Raw genomic sequence first — 24891 nt, 5'->3', positions numbered from 1 at the left:
CAAACAACTACTTTAATCAATAATACTCCATCCAAACAACTACTTTAATCAATAATACTCCATCCAAACAACTACTTTAATCAGACTAAATGTAGGAACATGGAGCTGAATAGTCAGTGGAATTGGTTTGAAAGCAGATGTTAAGATGAACTACACTTCTACACTACACTACTGTGCATTAGATCTTCACTACACTACTGTGCATTAGATTTTCACTACACTACTGTGCATTAGATTTTCACTACACTACTGTGCATTAGATTTTCACTACACTACTACTGTGCATTAGATTTTCACTACACTGCTACTGTGCATTAGATTTTCCCTACACTACTACTGTGCATTAGATTTTCACTACACTACTACTGTGCATTAGATTTTCACTACACTACTACTGTGCATTAGATTTTCACTACACTACTACTGTGCATTAGATTTTCACTACACTACTACTGTGCATTAGATTTTCACTACACTACTACTGTGCATTAGATTTTCACTACACTACTACTGTGCATTAGATTTTCACTACACTACTACTGTGCATTAGATTTTCACTACACTACTACTGTGCATTAGATTTTCACTACACTACTACTGTGCATTAGATCTTCACTACACTACTACTGTGCATTAGATCTTCACTACACTAGTGTACATTAGACCTACACTCCACACACTACTGTACATTAGGCCTACACTACACTACTGTACATTAGGCCTTACACTACTGTACATTAGGCCTTACACTACTGTACATTAGGCCTACACTACTGTACATTAGGCCTTACACAACTGTACATTAGACCTACACTACTGTACATTAGACCTACACTACAAACACTACTACACTCTCCTTCTGGTGCTGGGGAGAAAAGAAAAACAGAACATTGTTCATACACACTTGTCTTTAGTGGTTAAGTGCTCTTTTGCACATGTTGTATGTTTTGAGAAAAGTTATGCAGATGAGAGTGAACTATCAAAACACAGTGTACAACGTATATGCACTGGTAATCTTTAACAATGACCCTGTCAGACCTACAGTAGTATTGACATCACAGGAAGTGGTAATGGCTGGAGCGGAAAAAGGGGAATGGTATTAAATACATTGTTTCCATATGTTTGATGCCATTCCATTGGCTCCATCCCAGCCGTTATTATGAGTCATCCTCCCCTCAGCAGCCTCCACTGATTGATATGATGCACTGTGTTGTCTGGTCTTAACAGGAGCAGGTTGATCTCTGGGATGGAGGACCTTCTCTTCTACACCATTACAGAGGGCAAAGAGATGATCCCTGTCTCTCAGTTCATCTCTGTGAGTCTCCATCTCATCACATCCACCCTCACTGTGTGCCACCAAACAACACTAACCCATACAGTGTATTTTTTTATTTAACCTATTTATTCATTATTTTGCTGGAATGCGCATTGATAATATTGACAACTACTCCGGCTTTCCGTGAGGTCCTTTTAAAGTTGACCCAACATGTACTGTACCACAACACATTGTAGTTCCTAAAGCAGCCTTTGGGCTTGCTGTTTTCACTTGAGCTAAATGCACACCGAAGGAATCCCAGGAAGTGTAAGACGAGCCAAGGCAGGAATCCATCACACCATGTCACAAGCCCAGGCTCAGGTTTGAAAAGTGTTGGGGAAATGCCTTATGTAACTTTATGACTAATAGACAGGTGTAGCTGTTGTTAATGAGGCTAGAAGTGAATTCTCTTAACCCTTTACACTCGTGGCAATTGGCCTATATGGATAGGGCAAAATTGAAATGTTTCTTACAGAATAAATATGAAATGCATAAGCATTGTAGCAATTGAAAGGGAACCGTTTGGAGATTGTGGGAACATTATTAGACCAAAGTGGAGGACACAACAGTTCAGCTGACACATGACTTAATCCAAAAATGACACTGTTGATTTTATGTGCATTTTATATTTACTGTACCTTTCGCCGCATTTGTTGATAACGAAATCTAAAAATATTTTGGATCAGGAGCATCAAGGGGGTCCAATCCGGCCTGAGTAAAACATTTTTTTGGGGGGGGACTCAATTTACTTTAAAATGACTAAAACCAAATCAAAACTGTGTAGAAATAATAATGTGCCTATATTCATACAGTTTCTTGACTGTCCAGTTCATTAATACTCACTAGACAGTCAGGTCGCATCGATAATTCCATAAACTATGGTTATGGGACTATTATTAGCACATTTTGAAAGCAAGGAAATATAACACATTTTCAGTATGGCCCTCATGGGATTTTTTTATTTGTAATTCTCTTTTTTTTTTTTACACAATAGACAACAGGCAATTTCTGTTCAAAACAACCCAGGGTATGACACCATGTCAACTGTACATCAAACATAGTGATCATAAACACTGTATACAGTATGACATGGGCTTTTATGATATGGAAATGTGAAGTGCACATTTGGACTCATGGGCGTTTGGCTTGCTTTTATGACATCAAAGCGGTATTTGTTGTAATAATCAACGTCTCATCTTTCAAAAAATAAATAGAGCACTCAAAATGTACAGCATTTCCCTCACTCAGACAACAAAACATTTGCAAAAGTTTCCCAATTCGCGGGAGGGATGTAGGTCTCTTCTCGCCGCGTGCGGTGCTCAGGATCCGATGTAGTGCGTCTTATTTTGTGTGAAGTGGTCAAAGGTAATGCAGTAGCAGGGGAGTGCGCAGTGCTTCTCAAATGTACATTTCTATGCGTTCTCCACACTCTTGTTGTCACGTTCGTCGTAGGAAGGAGACCAAAGCGCAGCGTTGGTATCGTTCCACATCTTTTATTTTAATGTGAACCTTTGCAAAACAAACAAACTACAAACAAAACACAAACCGTGACGAAAGAGGTGCAACATGCACTCACTCAAAATAATCTCCCACAAACACAGGTGGGAAAAACAACTACTTAAATATGATCCCCAATTAGAGAAACGATAACCAGCTGCCTCTAATTGGGGATCATACAAAAACCCCAACATAGAAAAAAGAAACTAGAACCAAACAACATAGAACTAGATAACCCCCCCCCCAGTCACGCCCTGACCTACTCTACCATAAAAAATAAGAGCTCTCTATGGTCAGGACATGACACTTGTCCTCACCAGAACGTACTCAAGAGAACTTCTTCGAACTCGGAGCATGAGAGTGTGGAGCGCGGAAGTATGCATACTGAGAAACACCTGCTGTGTTCCCTCCCAGGGCTTTTACGACACAATTTAGAACAGGGATGGGCAACTCCAGTCCTCGAGGACTGAGTGGTCACACTTTTCCCCATCCCTAGCGAACACAGCTGATTAAACTAATTACATTATTAGTTGTTTTAGCTGGGGGCGAAAAGTGTGACACCAATCAGGCCCCCGAGGACTGGAGTTGCCCATCCCCTGATTTAGAACATCATAGAAGTCTCAGCGCAGTTGGTGAAGAAGTCATACAAGCACAGTCATCCATAGCACCATGCATGCTAAACTTGTGTGTGAAGAGACTCTGTGTCCCCTCCCAGTGCTTTTACACCATAATTCATACCTTCAGAGCCTTTCTTGGTGCCCCTCATATGCATATTCAAATGAACTCTGAACAGTACAGGGTACCGGGGTCTATTAAAAGATTGGGTGGTGTTGTGGCACGGCGTGACATTTGACAGGCCATTGTCTCATGAACTTTGAATCATCATCAGCATGGCTTTGAATCAAAGAAACACTGGTAATGGTTTTTAGATGGCTCTAACCAATGACTGTATATGAATAAACAAAGCCATCACTCACATGACACCATTCATTACCATGCGAAGACTCATATAGCGCATTTGAAGCCAAGGAAGTCGGTTAAAGGCCCAGTCCAGTCAAAAACGTGATTTTTCTCTGTTTTTATATACATTTCCACACTGTGAAATTTCAGCCTGTTTTGGTGGGATGGAGTTTTGGCCTGCCTGGTGACATCACCAGGTGGTAAAATTAGATAATAGACCAATAAGAAATAAAGTTCCAAACCTCTCTGCCAATAACAGCTAGTTTTCAGTTTTCTCTTACCCACTATGAACCACTCCCAGACAGTCCTAGCTAAATTCTTTGCTAAGAAGCTATTTTTAATTCTTTGTTTGAAAACAAGCACAGTAAGGTACTTAATTGTTACCCAGAAATGATTTGAGTGCTGCCACCATTCATTTAGAATCTCAAGTTGAAAGCCGACCGGGGTATGGCAGGCTGCCATTAGCGACTAAATTATCCTTAGGGATGGTTCTAAATATACAGAATGGTTACCTGGAGGAAAATGGCGGAGGGTCATGCTTTTTCAATTTCAGTCATGGGGAATGTTTAGTATTTTTTAAATCCAGTCCAGGGAAGGGACATGTCATTTTTAATTGATGACATTTCTATATTTCTCTGTGTTTTAGAACTAGTTGCTTATTAGGCTATATATTGATGTGTGCCCGATGCCGCCTCTCATTTCTGAATCTCCACTGGGCGCGCAATATCAAGCGCGCCTATAGGCCATTTTAGTGTGCTCTCAATCAAATGATCCATAGCCTTTAGGCTATGAAGTGCATGCTCGGAGAAGCACAGAGCAAAGTTACATTTCTATGATGATGATGTAAATAAAACTAATCTGCATTACACACTGCAATGGCTATTCCAACCCTGAGCCCCTGCTCTGATCTTGCTGATCCAAACCTTTTGTTGTGCTGTCTAACCAAGGGCTGTGCTGTGTAGGGCTATGGTGGCAGTTCAGGAGGAGAGTCAAAGGCTTCTTCCGAATGAATGAATGAATGAATGAATGAATGAATTATCTTGTGAGCGGACTAGCCTTATAGCCTATGTTCTGTTTGAGAAGCGGAGAGCGAAGGCGAGGAGGACCAGAGGTCAACTTTGATAGCTTGCCCATGATGTATTTATCAGAGTTATTGAATCTCACAGTAAAACCAGATTAGAGTAAATGACGTTGTGGTGCTGAAACTTGAAGCAGCAGCTACAGCATAATCAATGGGAAATGGACAGTTCATGGTGCTGAACGTAGGCAAATTATAGTAGGCGTAATTCATTTCAACGTCTTCATTTTAATTAGACTTTACTAACCACAAGGGGGCTTTGTGTTGGAGCCTATTTCTTCCTATTTAAGAGGTAGGCGTACCAGTTTGACAGATGAAATTAGGCAATAGGCTGCCATATTCATAATTCCTCCACCCACCATGTACTCTTTAAATAGGCTACCTCCGTGTCAGTGAATGGCTGTTAAGTTAAATCCAAGACTCGAATTGAGGAGGTATGAGAGGGTATTGCATAGGCCTACCTTTCATTTTTTTTAAAAGCACAGGCCTAACCCTTGTTAGCTTAAGATTTTGAAGAAAATAAAAACGCATCCGATTATATAAAGTGATCTGTAACCGTGCTTTGGTCAGCTAGCTTTGCTTTATGCTAGAAATAAGATTTAAAATACCTGGGAAAGGATGCAACACATTATCATAGCTTATTGTGAAATAGACACAAATTACTTATTTGAAATTCGTGACAGGCACACGAAAAGTAAACATTTTTGTTTGTATTATGCGATTTTCATCACAAAGCATTTCATGCATATTACACCATTTTCTTTCTTCATAACACATTTGTGTACATTACACAAATTCCAATATGTTGTGGCTAAAGTTAACTAGGCCAGCTAGTCGAGGTCCAGAACCCGATGGGTTAGGCCAGAGCCAGAACACACGTGGGTAAAGCGGCAGTTTGAAAATTCGTCACTGGCTTTCATACTCTAATTGTTTAGAGACGATCCAATCGCTAATGACTTTGTTTTGTACAACACCCATCGTGCCCCTCATCCCCACAAACAACTTTTATGATGGCAGTCGCGACTGAAGTATGTAGCGTGCGACAGAGCAGTGGAAGAATATACTGTGTGTCGTCAGGCTACACTTTCTCTGCTTCTCGCAGTTTTTTTTTTCGTGCTGACAGATTTTGGGGCAGAGTCAAGCCTCTCGCTTTGCCTCTTCCTCTCTGAGCACTGTATTATCTTTGTGCATGTCACATACCAACATGTCTTACCATCTTGTATTTTAATATGGTGCAATGCTTGATATTCTTACATAATGATGACATCTGCTTTGACCTTATATTGATCTGCCAGTTTAGAGGAGGGAGATGTGCCATTTTGTTATGTTATTCTGTATATGTTTGGCATGACAGGGAACAGTGACATGGCAGAGGACTTGGCTGTAACACACAGTGATCTGAAAGGACTGTCACTGAACTGTAGCTGTGGTTACCCCCCTTTTTCTCCCCAATTTCGTGATTACGATCTTGTCTCATCGCTGCAATTCCCCAACGGGCTCGGGAGAGGCGAATGTCGAGTCATCGAAACATGACTCGCCAAGCCGCGCTTCTTAACACCCGCTCGCTTAACCCGGAAACCAGCAGCACCAATGTGTCGGTGGATACACCATCAACTGACAACCGATGTCAGCCTGCAGGCGCCCGGCCCACCACAAGGAGTCGCTAGAGCGCGATGAGCCAAGTAAAGGTCCCCTCCCCTAACCCGGACGATGCTGGGCCAATTGTGCGCCGTCTGTGGGACTCCCGGTCACAGACGGTAATGACACAGCCCGTCACTACAACCCCAGGCTGTAGTGACACCTCAACACCGCGATGCAGTGCCTTAGACCGCTGTGCTACTCGGGAGGCCAGCAATTCTGTTTCTTAACTAGTTTCATTGAAGTACTTTCTCTCATTTAACTTCTCAGTATCTCAATAGCTGTACAATTCTGTCATCATTTCTTCTGCCATAAATTACAGATACACTGTACTTCCCCCAGTAAATATAGCTTTGAATGTTGCTGTCCTATACAGTATGTCTGAATATGATATCAGCCTCTCATGAAAGCCACTGCCCAATGTGAAGTATTGACATGTGATAATTAAACACAACAGTTCAGTGAAGCAGTGTGTGTGTTGCTCATTAATGCATTGATCAGACACTCAGGCTTGAAAATAACCTTCCGGACCCTCCCAGGAGGCAAGTCTGCTGTCACAGCATATGATGCCCCAGAAATAGGCACACTTGTTGCATATAGATGTCAGAATGACTTGAAGTTGGCTTAGGGGAGGGATTTCAATCAGTGATGTACTGGTGAAAAAAAATAAAGTAGGTGGATAAACTCTGATCGCTGGTTGCGGTGAAAAAAGTCATGCTCCCGTTTTAATGCATTTTTCCGCCAAAGGTGGGCAACGAAAACCTCTACACCACTGATTCCAATACAGCAGGGACAGTATGTGCCTTCCTCCATTACAGAGTCGTTTACAGGACTGCTTGAACCCTTGTGGCTGCTCACTTAATGGGAAACAGGGTTGGATCCAATTCAGGTATTGAATATGACACACTAAAACAATTATTGTAGTCCTGTATATCCTCAGTTTTCTCTAAAACGAAATAAAAGTAATTATATTATTATTAACCTTTTAATGTACTACACATGTCCTTATCATTATGTACAAATATATATATCGACTCTATTAGGCCCAGCATCTGCAAGACCAGCATGGGGGTTAGCTCAGCAGTCTACTGAGAGAGCTCAAATATGGACCTCCCTACCCTAGAGATGCTGTGTCAGTGTTGATCAGCTCACCACAATCCCATTCCCCTTTCTCCCCCCCCTCATTTCTTTCTCATTTCTCTCGGTCTAATTGTCTCTTTCTCACTCTCATTTTGTAAATGTTCCTCTCTCCTTCTTCCAGGCGTTGAGGAGCACAGGTTTATTGACATCGGATCCCAGGCTGAGTGACTGTATGCGTCAGCTGCGCCAGTCAATGCAGGACTCTGCCGGAACAGTCATGATGGACCAGAAGCTCTTCAGGAAGTGAGCAATGCTCTATTTTCACGTTAACCCCTTACACTCATGGAAATTGGCCTATATGGATAAGAATATGCATGAAATTGAAAGGGAACCCTTTGGAGATTATGGGGAAATGATCAGACCAAAGATGAGGACACAAGACTGAATCCCCCAAAAATTACACTGTTGATTGTATGTGCATTTTACACGTACGGTACTTTTCACAGCATTTGTCAATAACAAAATACTTTAGATGCATTCAGTAACATACATTTTGAAGTAGTTGCAAGATAAGGAAAAAAGATGACAAGGGTTTGAGTAAAAGGTCTAACTGGTGTGGCCACTCACCTCTCCAAACTTTGCACAGTTCCTTAGTAATTTCAATGCACTTTTATGACTCGAGGAAAGAGCCTTCAACTAGAAGGTGCTTGTTTGAGCTCTCCTAGCTTTGCCGTTGAGGAACTGAATCAAGCACACTTGTACTTTTTTATTTGTAATACAGCACTGCGTCCCCACTCTCACACAATTACTGTTGTTGTTTACACAATCCAAAAAACGGTCCATTTGAGTCAGGTGGGAATAATTTGAATGTTTATTCTATTGCCAACATGACTAGCTAAGTTATAAAATACGATCATACATGGTTAGGCTTTTAAAAGGCACTTCAGACTAACAGATTGTACCTTTTTTTTTGTGCATAGAATGGCGTGCGTTCAAGTGCGTGTTCTGCTGCAAATTTTCTTCACAGTACGACAAATGCCGGCCCATTCTGTCCAGGGTGTAACGCATGTCATCCTTGTAACTGTGGATCAAACCTAGCAATCATAAACGTTGATAGTGTAAATTACATGTTTTCAAATATAGAAATGTGAAGTGTACGTTTGGACCATATGGGTGTGCGGTTTGCTTGTGTGACATCAAAGTGATATATTTATTGAAATCTCATCTTTCAGAACACATCGACTCCTCTGCGTTTACAGCATTCCCCTCACTCAGACGACAACAAATGTGCAAAAGTTAGCCCAATTTAGCGGGAGGGATGGGGGAATCTTTTTGTTGTGCGCGGTGCTCAAGTTTAGAACCGCTCAGTCAAAACCCATACAACGCTGTTAACCGGAGAACCTAAGCTCTGACGTCATGTATAGTATTTTACTGTACAGCCACTGGGTTCCAATTTGGGTGCTTATCAATGGCAAAATCGTTTTCAACCCGTATACAGGATGACAGGAGCTGTGAGTGAAAAGGGCTACTATTCTTACCAATGTCCCAACCACTCTCTCTGAATGACCAACCAGTGGAGGTGGTTGAGAGTTTAAAATACCAAGGGACACAAATTGATAACAATCTGAGTTTTACAGAGAATGCAGGTTGTATTTTTATTTATTTTTTAAAGCAAGCCAACACCTGTTCTTAATCAGGAAATGAAATGGGTTTGGGGTCAGCCAGGATGTCCTGGAGAGGGTGTACAGCAGCTTGGTGGAGAGCATCCTCACATTCAATATGACAGTCTGGTATAGTCATCTGAGCGTGAGGGGCAAAAGCAAACTGACCAGCATAGTAAACACAGCCAGCAAAGTAATTGGTTGACCGCAGGCACATTGTGGAACATTCTGTTCCACAAGGCAACCAAAAAGAAGGCACTGGCTATCATTGGCGACCCCTCCCACCTTCTACACCCTCAGTTTGAGAGGCTTCCCTCTGGCCAGCGCTTCAGAATGCCCATGGCCAAGAAGAACGTGTTCAAACATTTATTTGTTCCTTGTGCTGTTGGACTACTAAATGTAAAGTAAATTGTATCGGTATATGTACTTATCTATCTAGTGCAGTTGGGACAGTGGCTGTTTGTGAGTGAATGTATTAATGTCCTCTGTTGTTAGTATACGCAACATGGTGGACTGACTGGTTTAAATGTGTATGATGTGAGAATGTATGTGATTCTTTTAATGGAAAAATGTCCATCCTGGATGGACAATAAAGTTTTTATTCTATTCTTTTCTCTAATGATTTGGGATAAGATGGAATGGATATATCCTTACTTTGCCATTTTATCATATATATTCTCTTGTGAGATGGTTTAGAGAGAGTATTTACTAGTAAACACTATGATTATTTAATTCAGAAAGTTTGAATGATGTATTGTGTCTCTCTATCCCACATCGAGTATTCTCATTCTTCTGGCTGATTTGGCAAAACACACACACACACACACCAAAGAAACTTCCAAGACTATTGTTTTCCACTCTCTCTGTCTGTATCTGTGTCTGCTCTTCATACCTCTACAGTGGACAGGTGGAGATTTGTTATGGAAGGGATGTTTTGATTGTGGGTGTATAGTAGTGTTTCTGTTGCGGTTAATGTAAGGCGAAGACAGATGGACCGCGTCTGTCGTTTTAATGGACGACAGCTGCCTCTGATCCTCACTGATGCACATGTAAACGTAAAAAATGCAGAGAGAGAGAGAGGGAGAGCGATAGTTCTGGAATTGTTGGCGAACAGAGTATGACATTTGTGCAGGGCTTAAGGCTAGACAGGAGCTAATGAAAGGCCAGCGCAGTGGGTGAACTGCAGACAGTGCTGGTTGTATTAGCTCAGCTTATCAGCGAGGTCTGATGGGCTCTAGACTGCTGTCCAAACAGTATTACTTCCTAAGTGGCAAAGCTAACTTAATGAATGCAGCGATGATTCAGACACTGGCCTGCTACAGTAGCGGGTCACTGAGTCCTGTCTGGTAGACTTCTTCTTACATTGAATTACTATATTCCAGTGATTGAATACTGCATATCTACAGTCCCTTTGTAAATCTTAGATTGCGATTTGGTATTGTGCTTGGTATTGTTTCTAAAGTAGGGCCAAAGACACAGACACACACACACACACACAGAGAGAATGTCATGTAGAACAGAATAAGAATGTGTTGTGATGAGACATTGGTCTTTCCTTCTGTGGAACACTCTGAGGTGGTCACTAGCGATAAGCCACAAAAAAAAATCCAATTTCTATAAATGATGCGATCCTTCTATTCGCCTCCCCAGTGGCCCAAACTCTAAACCAAGTTGCGTATTAACAAGCCCCGACGGATCTTTCAGCTCATCACAGCTATGAGAGCAATTTCAATGCCGTTCTTTGGGATCACGTCAGTGCTTACTAAACTTAGCGCAATGTTTGTCTAGTGCTAAAGGCAGGTGTGTATCTACAATATGATAGGCTGTCTATTCTCAGCGTCTAATTTGGTCACAGTTGGGGTCCAGTTTTTTATTAGGATTTCATCATAGGATCAGTAGTGTATCTGTTCCACAGTTACAGGTCACTTAGCCGTGATACATGGTTGTTGACTCCTAGACACTGCATAACAGTCAACAGCCTTGTATTAGTGCTATAGGTCACTGACACTGTGTGTGCTAATACAGTAGTTATACTATTAAAAAAATAATCTAAAGTGACTGATCATAGTGTGTGCATACATTTGTACGGCTGACCCCAGCAGGAATCGAACTCACAACTCTAGCGTTGCAAGCACCACGCTCCACCAACTGAGCCACAGTGAGTATAGAAATCAAATCAAATCAAATGTATTTATATAGCCCTTCTTACATCAGCTGATATCACAAAGTGCTGTACAGAAACCCAGCCTAAAACCCCAAACAGCAAGCAATGCATGTGAAAGAAGCACGGTGGCTAGGAAAAACTCCCTTGGAAAAACTCCCTAGAAAGGCCGAAAACCTAGGAAGAAACCTTGAGAGGAACCAGGCTATGAGGGGTGGCCAGTCCTCTTCTGGAAGGCCGGGTGGATATTATAACAGAACATGGTCAAGATGTTAAAATGTTCATAAATGACCAGCATGGTCAAATAATAATAATCATAGTAGTTGTCGAGGGTGCAACAAGCACGTCCGGTGAACAGGTCAGGGTTCCATAGCCGCAGGCAGAACAGTTGAAACTGGAGCAGCAGCACGGCCAGGTGGACTGGGGACAGCAAGGAGTCATAATGCCAGGTAGTCCTGAGGCATGGTCCTAGGGCTAAGGTCCTCCGAGAGAAAGAGAGAATTAGAGAGAGCATATTTAAATTCACACAAAGTGTATATATGTGATGTGTGATATTTATGTATGTGTTTCAGGTGTGTGGGCGCTAACATCCTGCTGCTGACCCAGGCGTTCAGGAGGAAGTTCATCATCCCAGACTTTGAGGCGTTTGCATCCAACATCAACCAGCTGTACTACAGCACTCAGAGGCAGATTGGGGGACACGTGAGTTCTGCTTTCAAACCTTTGGTCCGTGGGCTACACTATACACACATTAATTCCCACGTTAATAACGTTCTCTCACATACTGTACACATACACACCTTCACGTTCACATATGAGGACATGCTAAAATTAGCACACCACCAAACATTTGCTTGCACGCATTAAAAAAAACATTCGCTTGGACACTGTGAAAAGGTTACATCACTGCACCATGCTAAAGTAAGCTCACTGACAAGCGCGCACTGAATAAAAGCATGCACACATTGTACATTCGTAGATGCATGCATATACTGTACACACGTACTGTACATACCTGCCTTTGACATACATGACACGTGACTTATCCACTCCATTCCTTTGTCTGTGTGTCTTTTGCTCAGGTGGCAGATTATATTCCTCAACTGGCTAAATTCAGCCCTGATCTGTGGGGGGTGTCACTATGCACCGTGGATGGACAGAGGTGAGATTACAGCATTTGTGTTATCTGCTCTATGCACCGAGTCTCCTTTTATCCCCACTGGTTTCCATCTTAAGACACACATCCCATGTCACTGAAATGAAGAGCATTGTATAGGCAGTCCGCATGTCGTCGTCCCCCCCCTCTTGCCTTGTCAGTGTCTGCCTAACTTGTTCATGTAGAATCCTCCTCTGTATCTGCTTTCACCTCAGCCTCCCTCTCACTGTCCCATGATCTCTCCCCTGTGCCCTGCTGGCGTGATGCAGACATTCTGCAGGTGACACCAAGGTTCCATTCTGTCTTCAATCATGTGTGAAGCCTCTGGAGTACGCCATCGCTGTGCACGAGATTGGCACTGAGCATGTGCATCGCTACGTGGGCAAAGAGCCCAGCGGACTCAAATTCAACCAGCTGTCACTGGATGAGGAGGGTGAGAGACTGTTACCGTAACCCTGACCCTGACCCTGTCTGTCTACACTCTTAGAAAGGTGCTATCTAGAACCTAAAAGGATTCTTCGGCTGTCCTCGTAGGAGAACCCTTTTTGGTTCCAGGTAGAACCATTTGGGGTTGTATGTAGGGTTCTACATTGAACCCAAAAAGGATCCTACCCGGAACCAAAAAGGGTTTTTACCTGGAACCAAAAATGGTTCTGCTATGGGGACTCTTAGAGCGTATTGCTAGACTCAGACACCTAGAACGTGGATCTTTCAAAAAAATATTGGGGCCAATGTGTGACATTGGGATCAACCTTTTTAAATGCGTTGTTTTAAAGCAGTTCCACATGTGAACTTAGAGGAATAAAAGTGAAGATATTCAAATTGGCCCATAACTCCACCTATCCAACAACATAGGCCTAGGACTAAGGATCGTTTAAGCTGGGTTCATACAGACATTGGCAAGTCAAATTCAAGGACTTTCAGAGACTTTGTCAAGCACTTTCTTCTAATTTTCAAGGACCTCGATGTAATGCAGTTGTATAATGTGTATAATTGTACAAAAAAAGCGTTAAAAGACAATAGGCCTAGCATTGATATTCAAGCTACTATTACATTCTAAAATATGTGAGAATAATGTGGACATTGCCTGACTTAATAGATTGGATGTAAATTTGGCGATTTTTCTGTAGCTTATGTAGCAGTAGCATTCATCTCACCATTTGAATCTCACCATCGCTGTTTTTATAATGAGAAAGTTACCAAAAACCAGATTCCTTTTTTAATTGAAGGACTTGTATGGAAAGTCAAGTTGAATCCTACATTAGATGTTGTCGTTCTCATAATAACCGCACGTGGTTTTACCACAACAGTGTAGCGCGACACCCTTCAATTGAAGCCGCAGGAAACAAACGAAAGTGGCCACATCTCTCACAAAAACGGATACAAAATGAAATTACGGATAATTATAAGGGAGCAGGAGAACTTGTAAATTGGATACAATAATTACAAGGACTTTTCAATCACCAAATTGAGGAAATGTCTGATTTTCAAGGTAAGGCCTATTCCAGTACTTGCATTTCTGAGCTCCAAATTCAATTTCAAATAGGCAACATCAAGCCCCTGTGTTTAAAATTGCAGTTGTAACATGAATAAAAGTATGTATCTGTCATGTTATTTCATTACCAGATCATTTTGTCAATAAACCCACTAGGCTATGTCATTTGTTGTCATTATATCCAGAACAATCCATAGAACTAGTTTTGGGTGTTGCGCAATAGTCTATCCTACACGATTGCGCACAGTAGACTTGGTGTCCAAACCAAGGCACAAAAACGTGAACACATTACCTTGATGCTTTCCCTGTTAAATCTAACGAGACCCTGTTGTAAATCAAGCAGACGACAGATGATCAACCTCAATTCGCTAGAGATATTAGATCCAACGTGGATCCAGGCACAACTGTCTTCACCAATTGAACAAATGAGAACCAAAATATTCTGGACGTTCCTTGCGAACAGCTTTTTTTTTCCAGCACTTGGGCTGTTGCTGCATCGCATGCACTATCACAACAGCTGTTCGTCACTCGACTGTCATTCGGAAAATTCCTTCCTAGATCAGATGACGATGTTTGAAAATATCACAGCATATCTAATCACCAAATGCTCAAGAACCACGTGAATGACAGTACCGATTTTAGGTTTTAATTATCAGTGTAAGGGGACTTTCGGTTAGAAGGATTCGATTTCGCGACACATTTATTATTTTTGGACATGTGTACCCATGAAAACTGTTTTCAGCCCCATAACATGTAGTTACGCTGCATTTCGGAGATCTCCTATATTAACAACTGTGACAGCTAGATCCAGGATTCTTACAGGGTTCAAGTTCAATGTCAAATTTAACTGATTAATGCTTATATGTGATATAATGACAACTTACACTGTCATAACCCACTGTTCCTAGGCCTTCATTGTAAATAAGAAGTTGTTCTTAACTGACTTGCCTAGTTAAATAAAGGTTAAATATATATTTTTTAAAGCCATGATCCCCCTTATATCTCAATGAAATGACAAGAAAAAAAAAAGGAAATTATTATTAATGACTTATCAACAACTGTAACAAGTTGTCCAGTGTAGGAAATCCTCAGTGGTACCCTAGTTCATAGAAAGACCCATGTCTCTCTATCCACTTCTATGTAGATGCTCCACACTTGAATGCATCTGAGTACTGAGGGAAAAACTTCCTTACGTTGAACCCTCAAATGATAACATTGACTATCGCCTGATCTAACCTAACTCAGTTGTAAGGGTAGTAAGTAGTTAATTCCAATGTTACACCGTGGAAGCAAACAATTACACATTTCAGTAAACAATTGTGGCAAGACGAGAGCCAACCTCTCTGCAACTACAGGGGAAAATATCCATCAGCTTGACCAATGATTGCAACAAGCTGTAGGTACAGTCAATAGAGCAGGAACAAGCAAGAACAGGCCATCTGATCATAAGCAAGTCAATACATCTTATCTGCAGGTTCCCTCTCAGCTGGCTAGGTGCCGTTACATATGTTCATCTCTGGCACACACGTGCATGTGTTAACTTTCTTATTGGAAGTTATTTTAGTGGACATATCTTTAGGTTATATGGTGGTGGTGGAGTGTACGACAGTGACAACATTGTCCTCTCTCTGGACAGATAAACCACACAACCCTATGGTGAATGCCGGGGCTATTGTCATCAGTTCTCTGCTCAAGGTAAGAGGATTCCTGGGTGCACTGATGTTTATAATTAAGTGATAATGCCCTCGAAGCCGGTGTTTGGAGGATATATTGGCACTGGTGTTAGGCGTTTTACTCTAAAAGAAATGTGAGATAATGTCTTGATACTTTTTATAGTGGAGATCAAGTTTATAAATTGCCTGGCTGGGCTGATGAGACAGTAGATTGTGCAGTCAGATTGAACAGAGGAAATAGGCATTTTAACATCATAGATTTAGCCGGTGGTAACTTGTGGAATAGATACCGGCTGTAATGCGGTTTTAACCAATCAGCATTCAGGATTAGACCCACCCGTTGTATAATCTCTTATAAGATTTTCATGAGGTTTTGGAATTAGAGCTCTACTCTTTGCTCGCTAACTGAAACAAAATCAGTAGTACATTACATTCACACAGATTAAGCATTGCTTTGCATATACTGTATGAATGCAAACTGCTATACACCAAATCCAGTCCAACAAGAAATCAGGAAAACTGTCGTAACTCGTACAGCCAAGTATCACGGTCAGACTTTACAGTCAATCATTGACCAATTCCCCCAATTGCTCAATTTAGTGTGGACAGAGGTCAATAAGCTATCACCAGCGGACTCGCTATCAATCAGCATAGCCCTCATTCTAACAGCTAAAGCAGTGGGGAAAGAGGGCTGGCCTCTGCCTTATGTAGACATGTACCTCTATTCTACTGTGTTTTTCTCTCCCTGCCTGGCTGCCTGTCCTTACCAGCTGACTGGAGAGATATGCCTCTTGGCTATGCGGGTCACGTACAGTAGTGGGGGAGGGGGTTACTGTCGGGGGGAGTCGGGCCAATGAGACAGCTGGGAAGAGAAGGTGTGTTTGTTTATTTTTTATGTCTTTGACAATCATAGGGTTCTTTAATGGTCTGATGCAGACGGTTTTATCTCAATATCATATCATTTCTGGGTAACAATTACAGTGCCTTCAGAAAGTATTCATAACCCTTGATTTATTCCACATTTTGTTGTGTTACAGCCTGAATTCAAAGTTGATTAAATATTATTTATTTTTTCACCCATCTACACACAATACCCCATAATGACAAAGTGAAATTAAAATGTCTACATAGGGTCCTTTAAAGGTCCAATGCAGATGTTTTTATCTCAATATCATATCATTTCTGGGTAACAAATAAGTACCTTACTGTGATTGTTTTCAATTAAAATGGTCAAAAAGAGAAAGAAAATGCTTATTTTCAAAGGGCAATTGACCCTTCCCTAAGCCACGCCCCCCTTGTTTACTGTTGCAACCTCGGACAACACATCACCATTCAACCAATGGTGAAATCCCCTCACAATGATCTCAAACTGTGTTTCTAATAAACAATTAAATTAAACACAGACCACCCCTGGCTAATCAAGAAATGTTGGGCTGGGCTTAACGAAGAGTCAATTTCTCATGCAAGAAGTTTGCTAGGTTTGTCTGGGAGTGGTCTGAGTGGGGCGGGGAAAACTGAAAACTAGCTGTTATTGACTGAGAGGTTTGGAACTCTCTTTCTTATTGGTCTATTAACTAATTTACCACCTGGTGACGTCACCAGTCAGGCCAAAACTCCATCATACCAAAACAGGCTGAAATTTTAAGCGATCTTTTAAAATGTACACAATTTCACAGCATTATTCCAACCTCATAGTGTGGAAATATATATAAAAACAGAAACATCAACTTTTTGACTGCACTGGGCCTTTAAGTACATGAAGCAAGAACAGATAGAGATGGCTGAAAGTTATTTAATTGGCTAATAGTCGTTTACTCATACTGTACTACTTGTACTCTTCCAAGTCAGTGTAGCACCTCTAGCACGTTTTATTTAGAGTTTATTCAATTGATTTATAAATGTTGTGCAAATTTCAGTTGATCTTTCAGAGAGAGCAGAACTCTCAGAAGTTATGAGTGGAAAAACGTGTCCCTACTCATGAACACTTCATCAGAATATTACTAATCAGTAAGCCATGGGTTGCACCACATCAGAAGAAACCTATTCCTTGTGGACAACTCAACTAGTCACAGTAATGTTTCAGATCATCTCTGACCTTTCAGGACAGGGTGGCTCAGAGCAGTAAGGGGAAGTACCAGTCTGTGCCCTTTTTGGTGACTTAACGACTTGGCGCTGATTTTTCACTGGACCCTGAAACCTAAGCAGGGCAATAATCTGCCTCTGAGCTGCAAGCCCATGTCATACTCATCACATTACCACACGTGGACAGACAGGCGGACAGACAGACACCGTGACTAAATGTACCCCACACGCCCACCCAGAATCTGTCTGACAGGTGCCAGAATACACAAACACTGCCACCTAGGGGCCGAAAAGCTCTCTGCATAGTGTCAATACAGAAATGCTACAGCATAAGAACACTGTACTAAAATGTTTTTTTTTTTTTTACAGCCTAACTCGAACAAGGCAGAGAGGTTTGATTATGTGAGTATCCTTTAAGATTTCAGACTTCTGACATGTCTTATTAGTAACAATGTACATGTTATACACTGAGTGTACAAAACATTAAGAACACCTTCCTAATATTGAGTCGCACCCCCTTTTGCCATCTAAACAGCCTCAATTTGTCGGGGCACGGACTCTACAAGGTGTTGAAAGTATTCCACATGGATGCTGGCCCATGTTGACACCAATGCTTCCCACAGTTGTGTCAAGTTGGCTGGATGTCCTTTGGGTGGTGGACCATTCTTGATAGACACAGTAAACTGTTGAGCATGAAAAGCCCAGCAGTGTTGCAGTTCTTGACACAAACTGGTGCGCCTGGCACCTTTTCCTTCACCCTCTGAATGGCACACATACACAATCAATGTCTCCCAATCAATAAGGGATCGTAGCTTTCAGCTGGATTCACCTGGTCAGTCTATGTCATGGGAGGAGCAGGTGTTCTTAATGTTTTGTACACTCGGTGTATTCTTTCATCTCACAACTGACACATCTTTTACCGTAGGTAATGGAGTACTTAAAGAAGATGGCCGGCACAGAGTATGTGGGCTTCAGCAACGCTACGTGAGTGTCGAATTGAACGTTATAATATGCAAATGCAATTATCCATTATTGCAGCCCATACAGTAACTTCACTTTGTGGTGCGATAAACTGCTTGTAATATGTATTTGCCTTCACAGTTTCCAATCGGAGAAAGAGACCGGAGATAGGAATTTTGCTATTGGTTACTACCTGAAGGAGAAAAAAGTGAGTCTGGGTGTTTGAGCTTCACGGAGTCTTACCAATAGTTGTACCAATTCCTAAACTCTTAGACTATGTTGATTGTGATCTAAAACTGTGGCCTCTCTCTCATTTTGCCTGACAGTGCTTTCCTAAGAATGCAGATATGATTGCAGCCCTCGACTTCTACTTCCAGGTGAGACAAAACATTTTTAAAGAAGTTTGCTGTTGAATCCAAGAAGGTCTTTAGCTTTTTCCTAGGCTTAGATTCAATCCGTAGCGCTGAAGGTCTGTGCTGTAGCGCGATGGAAATTGAAAGGTGATTTTTCGATTGAACCTACATATGCAGCGTTTACCATGAATGCAGTCTCTGCAAACGCGGGAACATTGCCTTTAAATTTAAATCAAGCTATAGCGCAGACCTTCAGCGCTACGGATTGAATCTATCTCTGAGTTTCTGTCCCTGGTGGAAACACTCTGTATTCGACTAAAGTACTACCCTGTACAGTAAACCAGAGGTCTCAACTATTCTCTGTTTTCCTCTCAGCTGTGCTCCATCGAGGTGACGTGTGAGTCAGGCAGTGTCATGGCTGCCACACTGGCCAACGGGGGCATCTGTCCGATCACAGGCGAGCAGGTGCTGAGTGCGGAGGCCGTTCGGAACACCCTGAGCCTCATGCATTCCTGTGGAATGTACGACTTCTCTGGCCAGTTCGCTTTCCATGTGAGTTATTGAGAAACAGAGGTCAGAGGTCAATGACCCGAGGTGATCTTATTCTACTATAAAGTATGTGGTCAATTAGAACATTCCCCTTTATCTCAGATGTGCAATATTGCTTTCACCTATCCTATGTTGTCAGATAAGTAGTTAAATGAAAGGAGACAAGTTATTGTTATTTTTCAGAATTTATTGCTTTTGTTTTTTGTTTCTGTTATTGTTTATTTGTTTTGTACTGTCTTGGTGTGATGCGTTGGTGGGGTTGGGTGGGATGGGTGCCGTGGGTGTGGGTTGATTAAGGACTGGGGATGTTGTATTGTTTTCAATGTCTCTTATGTTCCCAACTGAATTGTATTGCTTTTCTTAAAGATAAGAATCTATTTTAGACTATTTGAGATGCACCTGGCTGTAAGTGTCCTACTAACCTTCATTCCACCTGTTATTTTTTCCAGGTGGGTTTACCTGCTAAGTCTGGCGTTTCTGGTGCAGTACTACTGGTGGTCCCTAATGTAATGGGAATAATGTGTTGGTCTCCTCCGTTAGACCGTGTCGGAAATAGTGTCCGAGGCATTCACTTCTGTCAGGTACACAGACAAGAACAATTTCTATCACCTATGACTTACGTTTTTGGCAAACCCAGCAGTCGACATTTATTCTCAGTGATGGCCTTGTTTGTTTTTTTTACATTTAGAAAGTATACTTTGTAACTGTATGAGACATTGTAGAAATGGAAGATTCAAATGGAATAGAATGTTGAATAGTAGAGTAATCGGTTATTTTCCTGTCTGAATTTTCCCATTCTATCTGCTGATTGATCAGGAGCTGGTTTCTCTCTTCAACTTCCATAACTATGACAACCTGAGACACTTTGCAAGGAAGCTGGACCCTCGCAGACAATCACTTGATGATAGAGTAAGTAAGGGATAGAGTACACACTAAATACTTATTTTCATTTTTTCTTATTTTAACATTTTAAACTCTTTGGAAAATTCATGTTTTCTGTTGTCTCCTTTACAACACTTGAAACACCTCTGCACTTCAATAGCCTTCTTCTATGTTGATCGCCCATCATTGAGATGTTTTCTTCTGCCCCCTTCAGAACAAGTCAGTGGTGAACCTGATGTTTGCAGCTTACAGTGGGGATGTCTCTGCCCTGAGGAGGTAAAGACTGCATCCTGGAAGACTAGTTATATAAATTCAAACCATTATAGTCGGTCCTAATGATTTTATAAGAAATTATAGTTTGCCTTTTCATGACCAAGTGCTGGGCGCCAGACAGACGAGAAGAAACTTGTGAAATGATTCCCATAATACATTTAAATGTATGTTCTGCATGGAACAGACGACCCCTCGTATCAAATCAATTTCGGTTAACTTCAATATAATTACTATAGAGCTTTTCAGAAAGTCATTTGTCTCAAATCCCTTATCTCTTAGTCTCAACCATCTGTCATTCCAATTAACCTTTTGCTATACTCTTCTTTTCTTCCTAATCTCGCTCCTGTCCTTCCCTAGGTTTGCTCTCTCGGCTGTGGACATGGAAGAGAAAGACTATGATTCTCGTACAGCCCTCCACGTGTCGTCAGCTGAAGGTGACACTATAATTTATGATAGTACTGTACTCCCACATAACATGTACTTCACCTTATCGTTCACATTTGGAATTCAAGTGTGGCTGATATGGTTTAATTTGAGTGGATGGCGTCGCTGTGTGGACAATAGATATGTAAATGCATCACTGGTTAGTTGCACAAACGCATTACCGTATATTGAAGTTGAATTCTTCCTTCCTGTTTCTTCAGGTAATGTGGAAGCGGTGATCTTCCTAACAGAGACGTGTAAAGTGAACCCCCATATAAAGGACAGGTAGGGACACCACTGCCTCTGCCTGACACTTTTAATAACTCACACGTCTCTGAGAAATGTTCCATAATAAAGGCCCTTTTGGCATGGATAATGGAGACTTTTTAAAGTGTCCAGATCATTAAAATCACTCTGCTACACCAGAATAGTTAAGGGCTAGAATGATATCTTCAACTGAGTCTCATTTGTCACTTGTTTCCCTTTGCCTCGCACCACATTTGCCTCAGTAGCTGTAAGCCCATTTCGAAAGCTTTTTCCTGGCCGCTCATATCTTTCTCTGTGTTATCAGGTGGGGAAACACACCCCTGGATGACGCCAGGCAGTTTGGTTGTGACGGGGTGGTGTCAGTCTTGACGGAGTACCAGCGGCTGTACCCACGCAGTAGTGAGTCCCAGTCAGAAACAGAAGACCAGAGAAAGTTAGACACATTGAAGGTGGTGGTTTAAGCCAGACGGACTGGATGTGTCTAACCATACGAAATGCAGCCATTAGTGAAGAGGTGTAAGCGAGTATATTTGATAGGGTCAAACATCACTGTGTATAAAGGTTGGGGTTTGCCGCAGCATATCGCACTCCGCTGTGAGAGATTGTGCTGTCCCAAGCACACTTTCTTTGTCCATGTTGCTGCACATAAAAGCTTCAGGAGTCTTCAGGAGTGGACAGAATCATTGTAGCACTGTTTTATGTTGACATGGCACCAACAAGTGATCAGTTGCTAGTTCAGGTGAACTTGGCAATTTTTTTTATAAGTACACACACACTTTGTCCTTACGCGTCACTTAAAAATGCCAGTGTGATGCACATGTTATGTATATATGCTGCCAGTGTTTGTAATGTATTTATTTATACAATGGTTTGTGATGGTTTAATTATGTATGAAGCTACAACGTTAGTATTTAGTTAGTGGATTTTATGCCACTATACATTCATTATAACTGCATAACGCACACAGCATTGTAACGTTACATATTGGCAGGTTATAAATATACTGTACAAATCTAGAAATATATTAATCTACCTCAATAGGAAGTTTCATAAGCAGGTCAGAAGATATTTACATTTTTACATTTTAGTCATTTTAGCAGACGCTCTTATCCAGAGCGACTTACAGTAGTGAATGCATACATTTCATACATTTTTTCCCCCTGTACTTGTCCCCCGTGGGAATCGAACCCACAACCCTGGCGTTGCAAACACCATGCTCTACCAACTGAGCCACACGGGACCAGATATGAGTGAACTATGCGCCACGACAATCATTTTGCTTCTGGTCTTTTCTCCTCTTTGGTGTGAATACTCATTGGCCCAACATAAGAGAAACACAACTGTTATGTAACTATAGAAATGGCATGTCTAAATGGGATCTTTTGAGTGATTGAGACTGATGAATATTCATGTATGACAGTGTCCCATCAGCGTTTCCTTTTTAAACATGTACATGAATCTACTGATTTCAGATGACTGTTGTTTTGATATGTTATAAAACCAAAGACACACACATCCAGGGGTTTCTTACTGGGAGTAAGTGATGCTGTTTTTAGACTGCTTCCTCAGGTTAAACTGTCAATGTAAGCTTGCTGCTGTCAATAAATGAGTGAAAATGTCTAACGGTTTTTATTTCAGCATGCAATCTCAGCACACAATTGGATTATATCAAAAGGTTCAAAAGGGCGTGGTTTTGGTTAAATTCAAGTTTGACAAGATAATGGAGGATGTCAAGACATTAAGCAATAGTAGCAACATTCCCAGTACCTAATGATCTCTTGTTACACACAGGATGGCTACATATTGTTGCCATTTATTCCACATAAAAATAAAAAAAGAACACGAGAGGTAATAAAAACACAACTTATTGTGCTGTGTCTGTATGGCAGTGAAATTACAGATTGGATCAACTCCTTGCTTCCCCTGTTGAAAATAAACTTCAGCTTTACATTCAGATGGAGAACATTGCTCTTCATGGGAGATTTGAAAGACATGTTCAAGTGCTGCCCGCTGTAAGTGTTCAGTTTACAAAAACCAAGTTGGAAGAGTTAATGCACATCGCCGCTCCTGGGCCCCCTCTCGCCTTGCCATCCACTTGCCTGCCATATTGCCATCAGAGTCCAGAGATCCTTCTGCTTCACTTCAAGCCTTCAGGCTCCTCCAGACCTGAGTGTGTAAGCAGCTCTCCATCCCACAAGCCAAACGCTGGGCAGAGAGGCCCCCTGAACGTGGCCCTCATGCTGTGGATCACCTTGGCCTTCGGGATATCCACCAGGCCTATAAGGCCGGCCTCATAGTCTAACAGGATGCCCACGCGATCAGGCTTACCCACCAGAGGCACCGGCACCCTCTGGTTGGTTGTCATGGCGAACCACTTGCGCTGTACGTAGCCGAACACCCAGGAGGAGCGGTTGGTGCCTACGCAGTCGTCCCGTGACATCGCCTCCTCAGCCACGCCTAAACGGAACTCTGAAGACTTCTTCACTGTCACCTCCCAGTAGTGGCGGCCACCTGTGATTCGCCCGTCTCCGAACACCACGGCCCAATCACGGAAGCGCTCAGGGTTCTGTTGGACATGGCTGGGGTCTAGGCCCAGGACCCGATAGATGACACCTGTATCCTTCTTAAAGAGGTCCAGACTGCTGTGGGCTGTCCTGTCGTCCAGCTTAAACTGCACGTCTTTAGCGAGAAGCAGAATAGAGAGCAAAAATGATTAATAGATATTGGCAACTGCAGAACGTTCTCTAGAGGGGCAAATACATATGCATGGTGAAAGTGGAGACATACATGACGTAAGACATGTTAAAACGTTGTGATTTACTAGCAAATCGATTTAAGCTACTAGGGTATTTAAGCTACTAAGGTAAGAAAGCTGAAATGCAGTTTACTAGTCCTTCCAAACACGATGTAACCAAACTTTTCAAAGCTTGTAAATTCTGTAAACTTGGTGAAATGTCAGATTTCAAAACAAAAGTTAATTTACGCATGGAAACTTTCAAAAATAGGTCTACACGTTAAGATTTACAACACAAGCAGCTGGTCGCGAGCGCACTCAGAATTCGTATTACGCAATCTCCCCTGCTCTGACCTCTAGTTTGCTATGAGCTGAAACTAAGGCAAAGGGCGCCTCACTCAGTGTCCACACGCAGTTCAAGTTTCTACTCACTATTGCCCGCCGTTTGGGTAATATACCATCTTATCGCTGGAAGAAGTGTCCCACGCGTTTGTCTGCGGGACAATGCGCCCCTAACTCGTCCTGCCAAGCGACAATAATGCCCCAAGCCAAGGGGCATCGCCATCTTTACTCACACAACAAAGCTATTTCCTTCGTGGTAAATCTTCAAACTATGATTCTTGCTAAATGGCGCCATCTATGGCACCGGAGAAT

General features: G+C 41.9%; 2 protein-coding genes and 1 non-coding gene across 4 annotated transcripts in view; 1 reads left to right on the top strand and 2 right to left on the bottom strand.

Moving 5' to 3' along the window:
• The window catches only part of LOC106571948 (glutaminase liver isoform, mitochondrial), a 26960-nt gene extending 3839 nt beyond the window's left edge, over nucleotides 1-23121 (top strand). The window contains exons 2-18 of one of the 2 annotated variants that reach the window (XM_014145547.2): nucleotides 1228-1315; nucleotides 7750-7871; nucleotides 11963-12092; nucleotides 12473-12552; nucleotides 12816-12979; nucleotides 15678-15736; nucleotides 18166-18198; nucleotides 18722-18780; nucleotides 18898-18964; nucleotides 19083-19133; nucleotides 19485-19661; nucleotides 20108-20239; nucleotides 20475-20567; nucleotides 20755-20816; nucleotides 21171-21247; nucleotides 21458-21521; nucleotides 21808-23121. In XM_014145547.2, coding sequence (XP_014001022.1) covers nucleotides 1228-1315; nucleotides 7750-7871; nucleotides 11963-12092; nucleotides 12473-12552; nucleotides 12816-12979; nucleotides 15678-15736; nucleotides 18166-18198; nucleotides 18722-18780; nucleotides 18898-18964; nucleotides 19083-19133; nucleotides 19485-19661; nucleotides 20108-20239; nucleotides 20475-20567; nucleotides 20755-20816; nucleotides 21171-21247; nucleotides 21458-21521; nucleotides 21808-21964 — 1615 coding nt within the window. In that variant the 3' untranslated portion in view covers nucleotides 21965-23121. Of the gene's footprint in view, nucleotides 1-1227; nucleotides 1316-7749; nucleotides 7872-11962; nucleotides 12093-12472; nucleotides 12553-12815; nucleotides 12980-13283; nucleotides 14039-15677; nucleotides 15737-18165; nucleotides 18199-18721; nucleotides 18781-18897; nucleotides 18965-19082; nucleotides 19134-19484; nucleotides 19662-20107; nucleotides 20240-20474; nucleotides 20568-20754; nucleotides 20817-21170; nucleotides 21248-21457; nucleotides 21522-21807 lie in introns of those variants that run through there. The other variant, XM_045695953.1, reaches the window with a different exon arrangement.
• trnaa-ugc (transfer RNA alanine (anticodon UGC)) lies at nucleotides 22671-22744 on the bottom strand. Its single transcript has one exon. It is a non-coding gene; the product is annotated as a tRNA-Ala (tRNA).
• LOC106571951 (SPRY domain-containing protein 4) lies at nucleotides 23118-24891 on the bottom strand. Its single transcript, XM_014145552.2, has 2 exons — nucleotides 24670-24891; nucleotides 23118-24182 (listed from the first exon to the last, which is right to left on the bottom strand). The coding sequence occupies exons 1-2, from the start codon at nucleotides 24800-24802 to the stop codon at nucleotides 23641-23643; spliced, it is 675 nt and encodes a 224-aa protein (XP_014001027.1). The 5' UTR covers nucleotides 24803-24891; the 3' UTR covers nucleotides 23118-23640.

The sequence above is a fragment of the Salmo salar genome, chromosome ssa15, assembly GCF_905237065.1.
Source record: "Salmo salar chromosome ssa15, Ssal_v3.1, whole genome shotgun sequence".
NCBI classification, from domain to species: Eukaryota; Metazoa; Chordata; class Actinopteri; order Salmoniformes; family Salmonidae; genus Salmo; species Salmo salar.
Note: the sequence above shows the minus strand (reverse complement) of the source record. Positions and strands in the feature narration are given on the sequence as shown.

Excerpts from the sequence above, each read along its gene's own strand:
- LOC106571951 (XM_014145552.2), bottom strand. The coding sequence starts at position 24,802 with ATGGCGATGCCCCTTGGCTTGGGGCATTATTGTCGCTTGGCAGGACGA. Across the intron at positions 24,183-24,669 it reads TACCCAAACGGCGGGCAATA|ACGTGCAGTTTAAGCTGGAC; the intron begins GTGAGTAGAAAC and ends TTCTCGCTAAAG.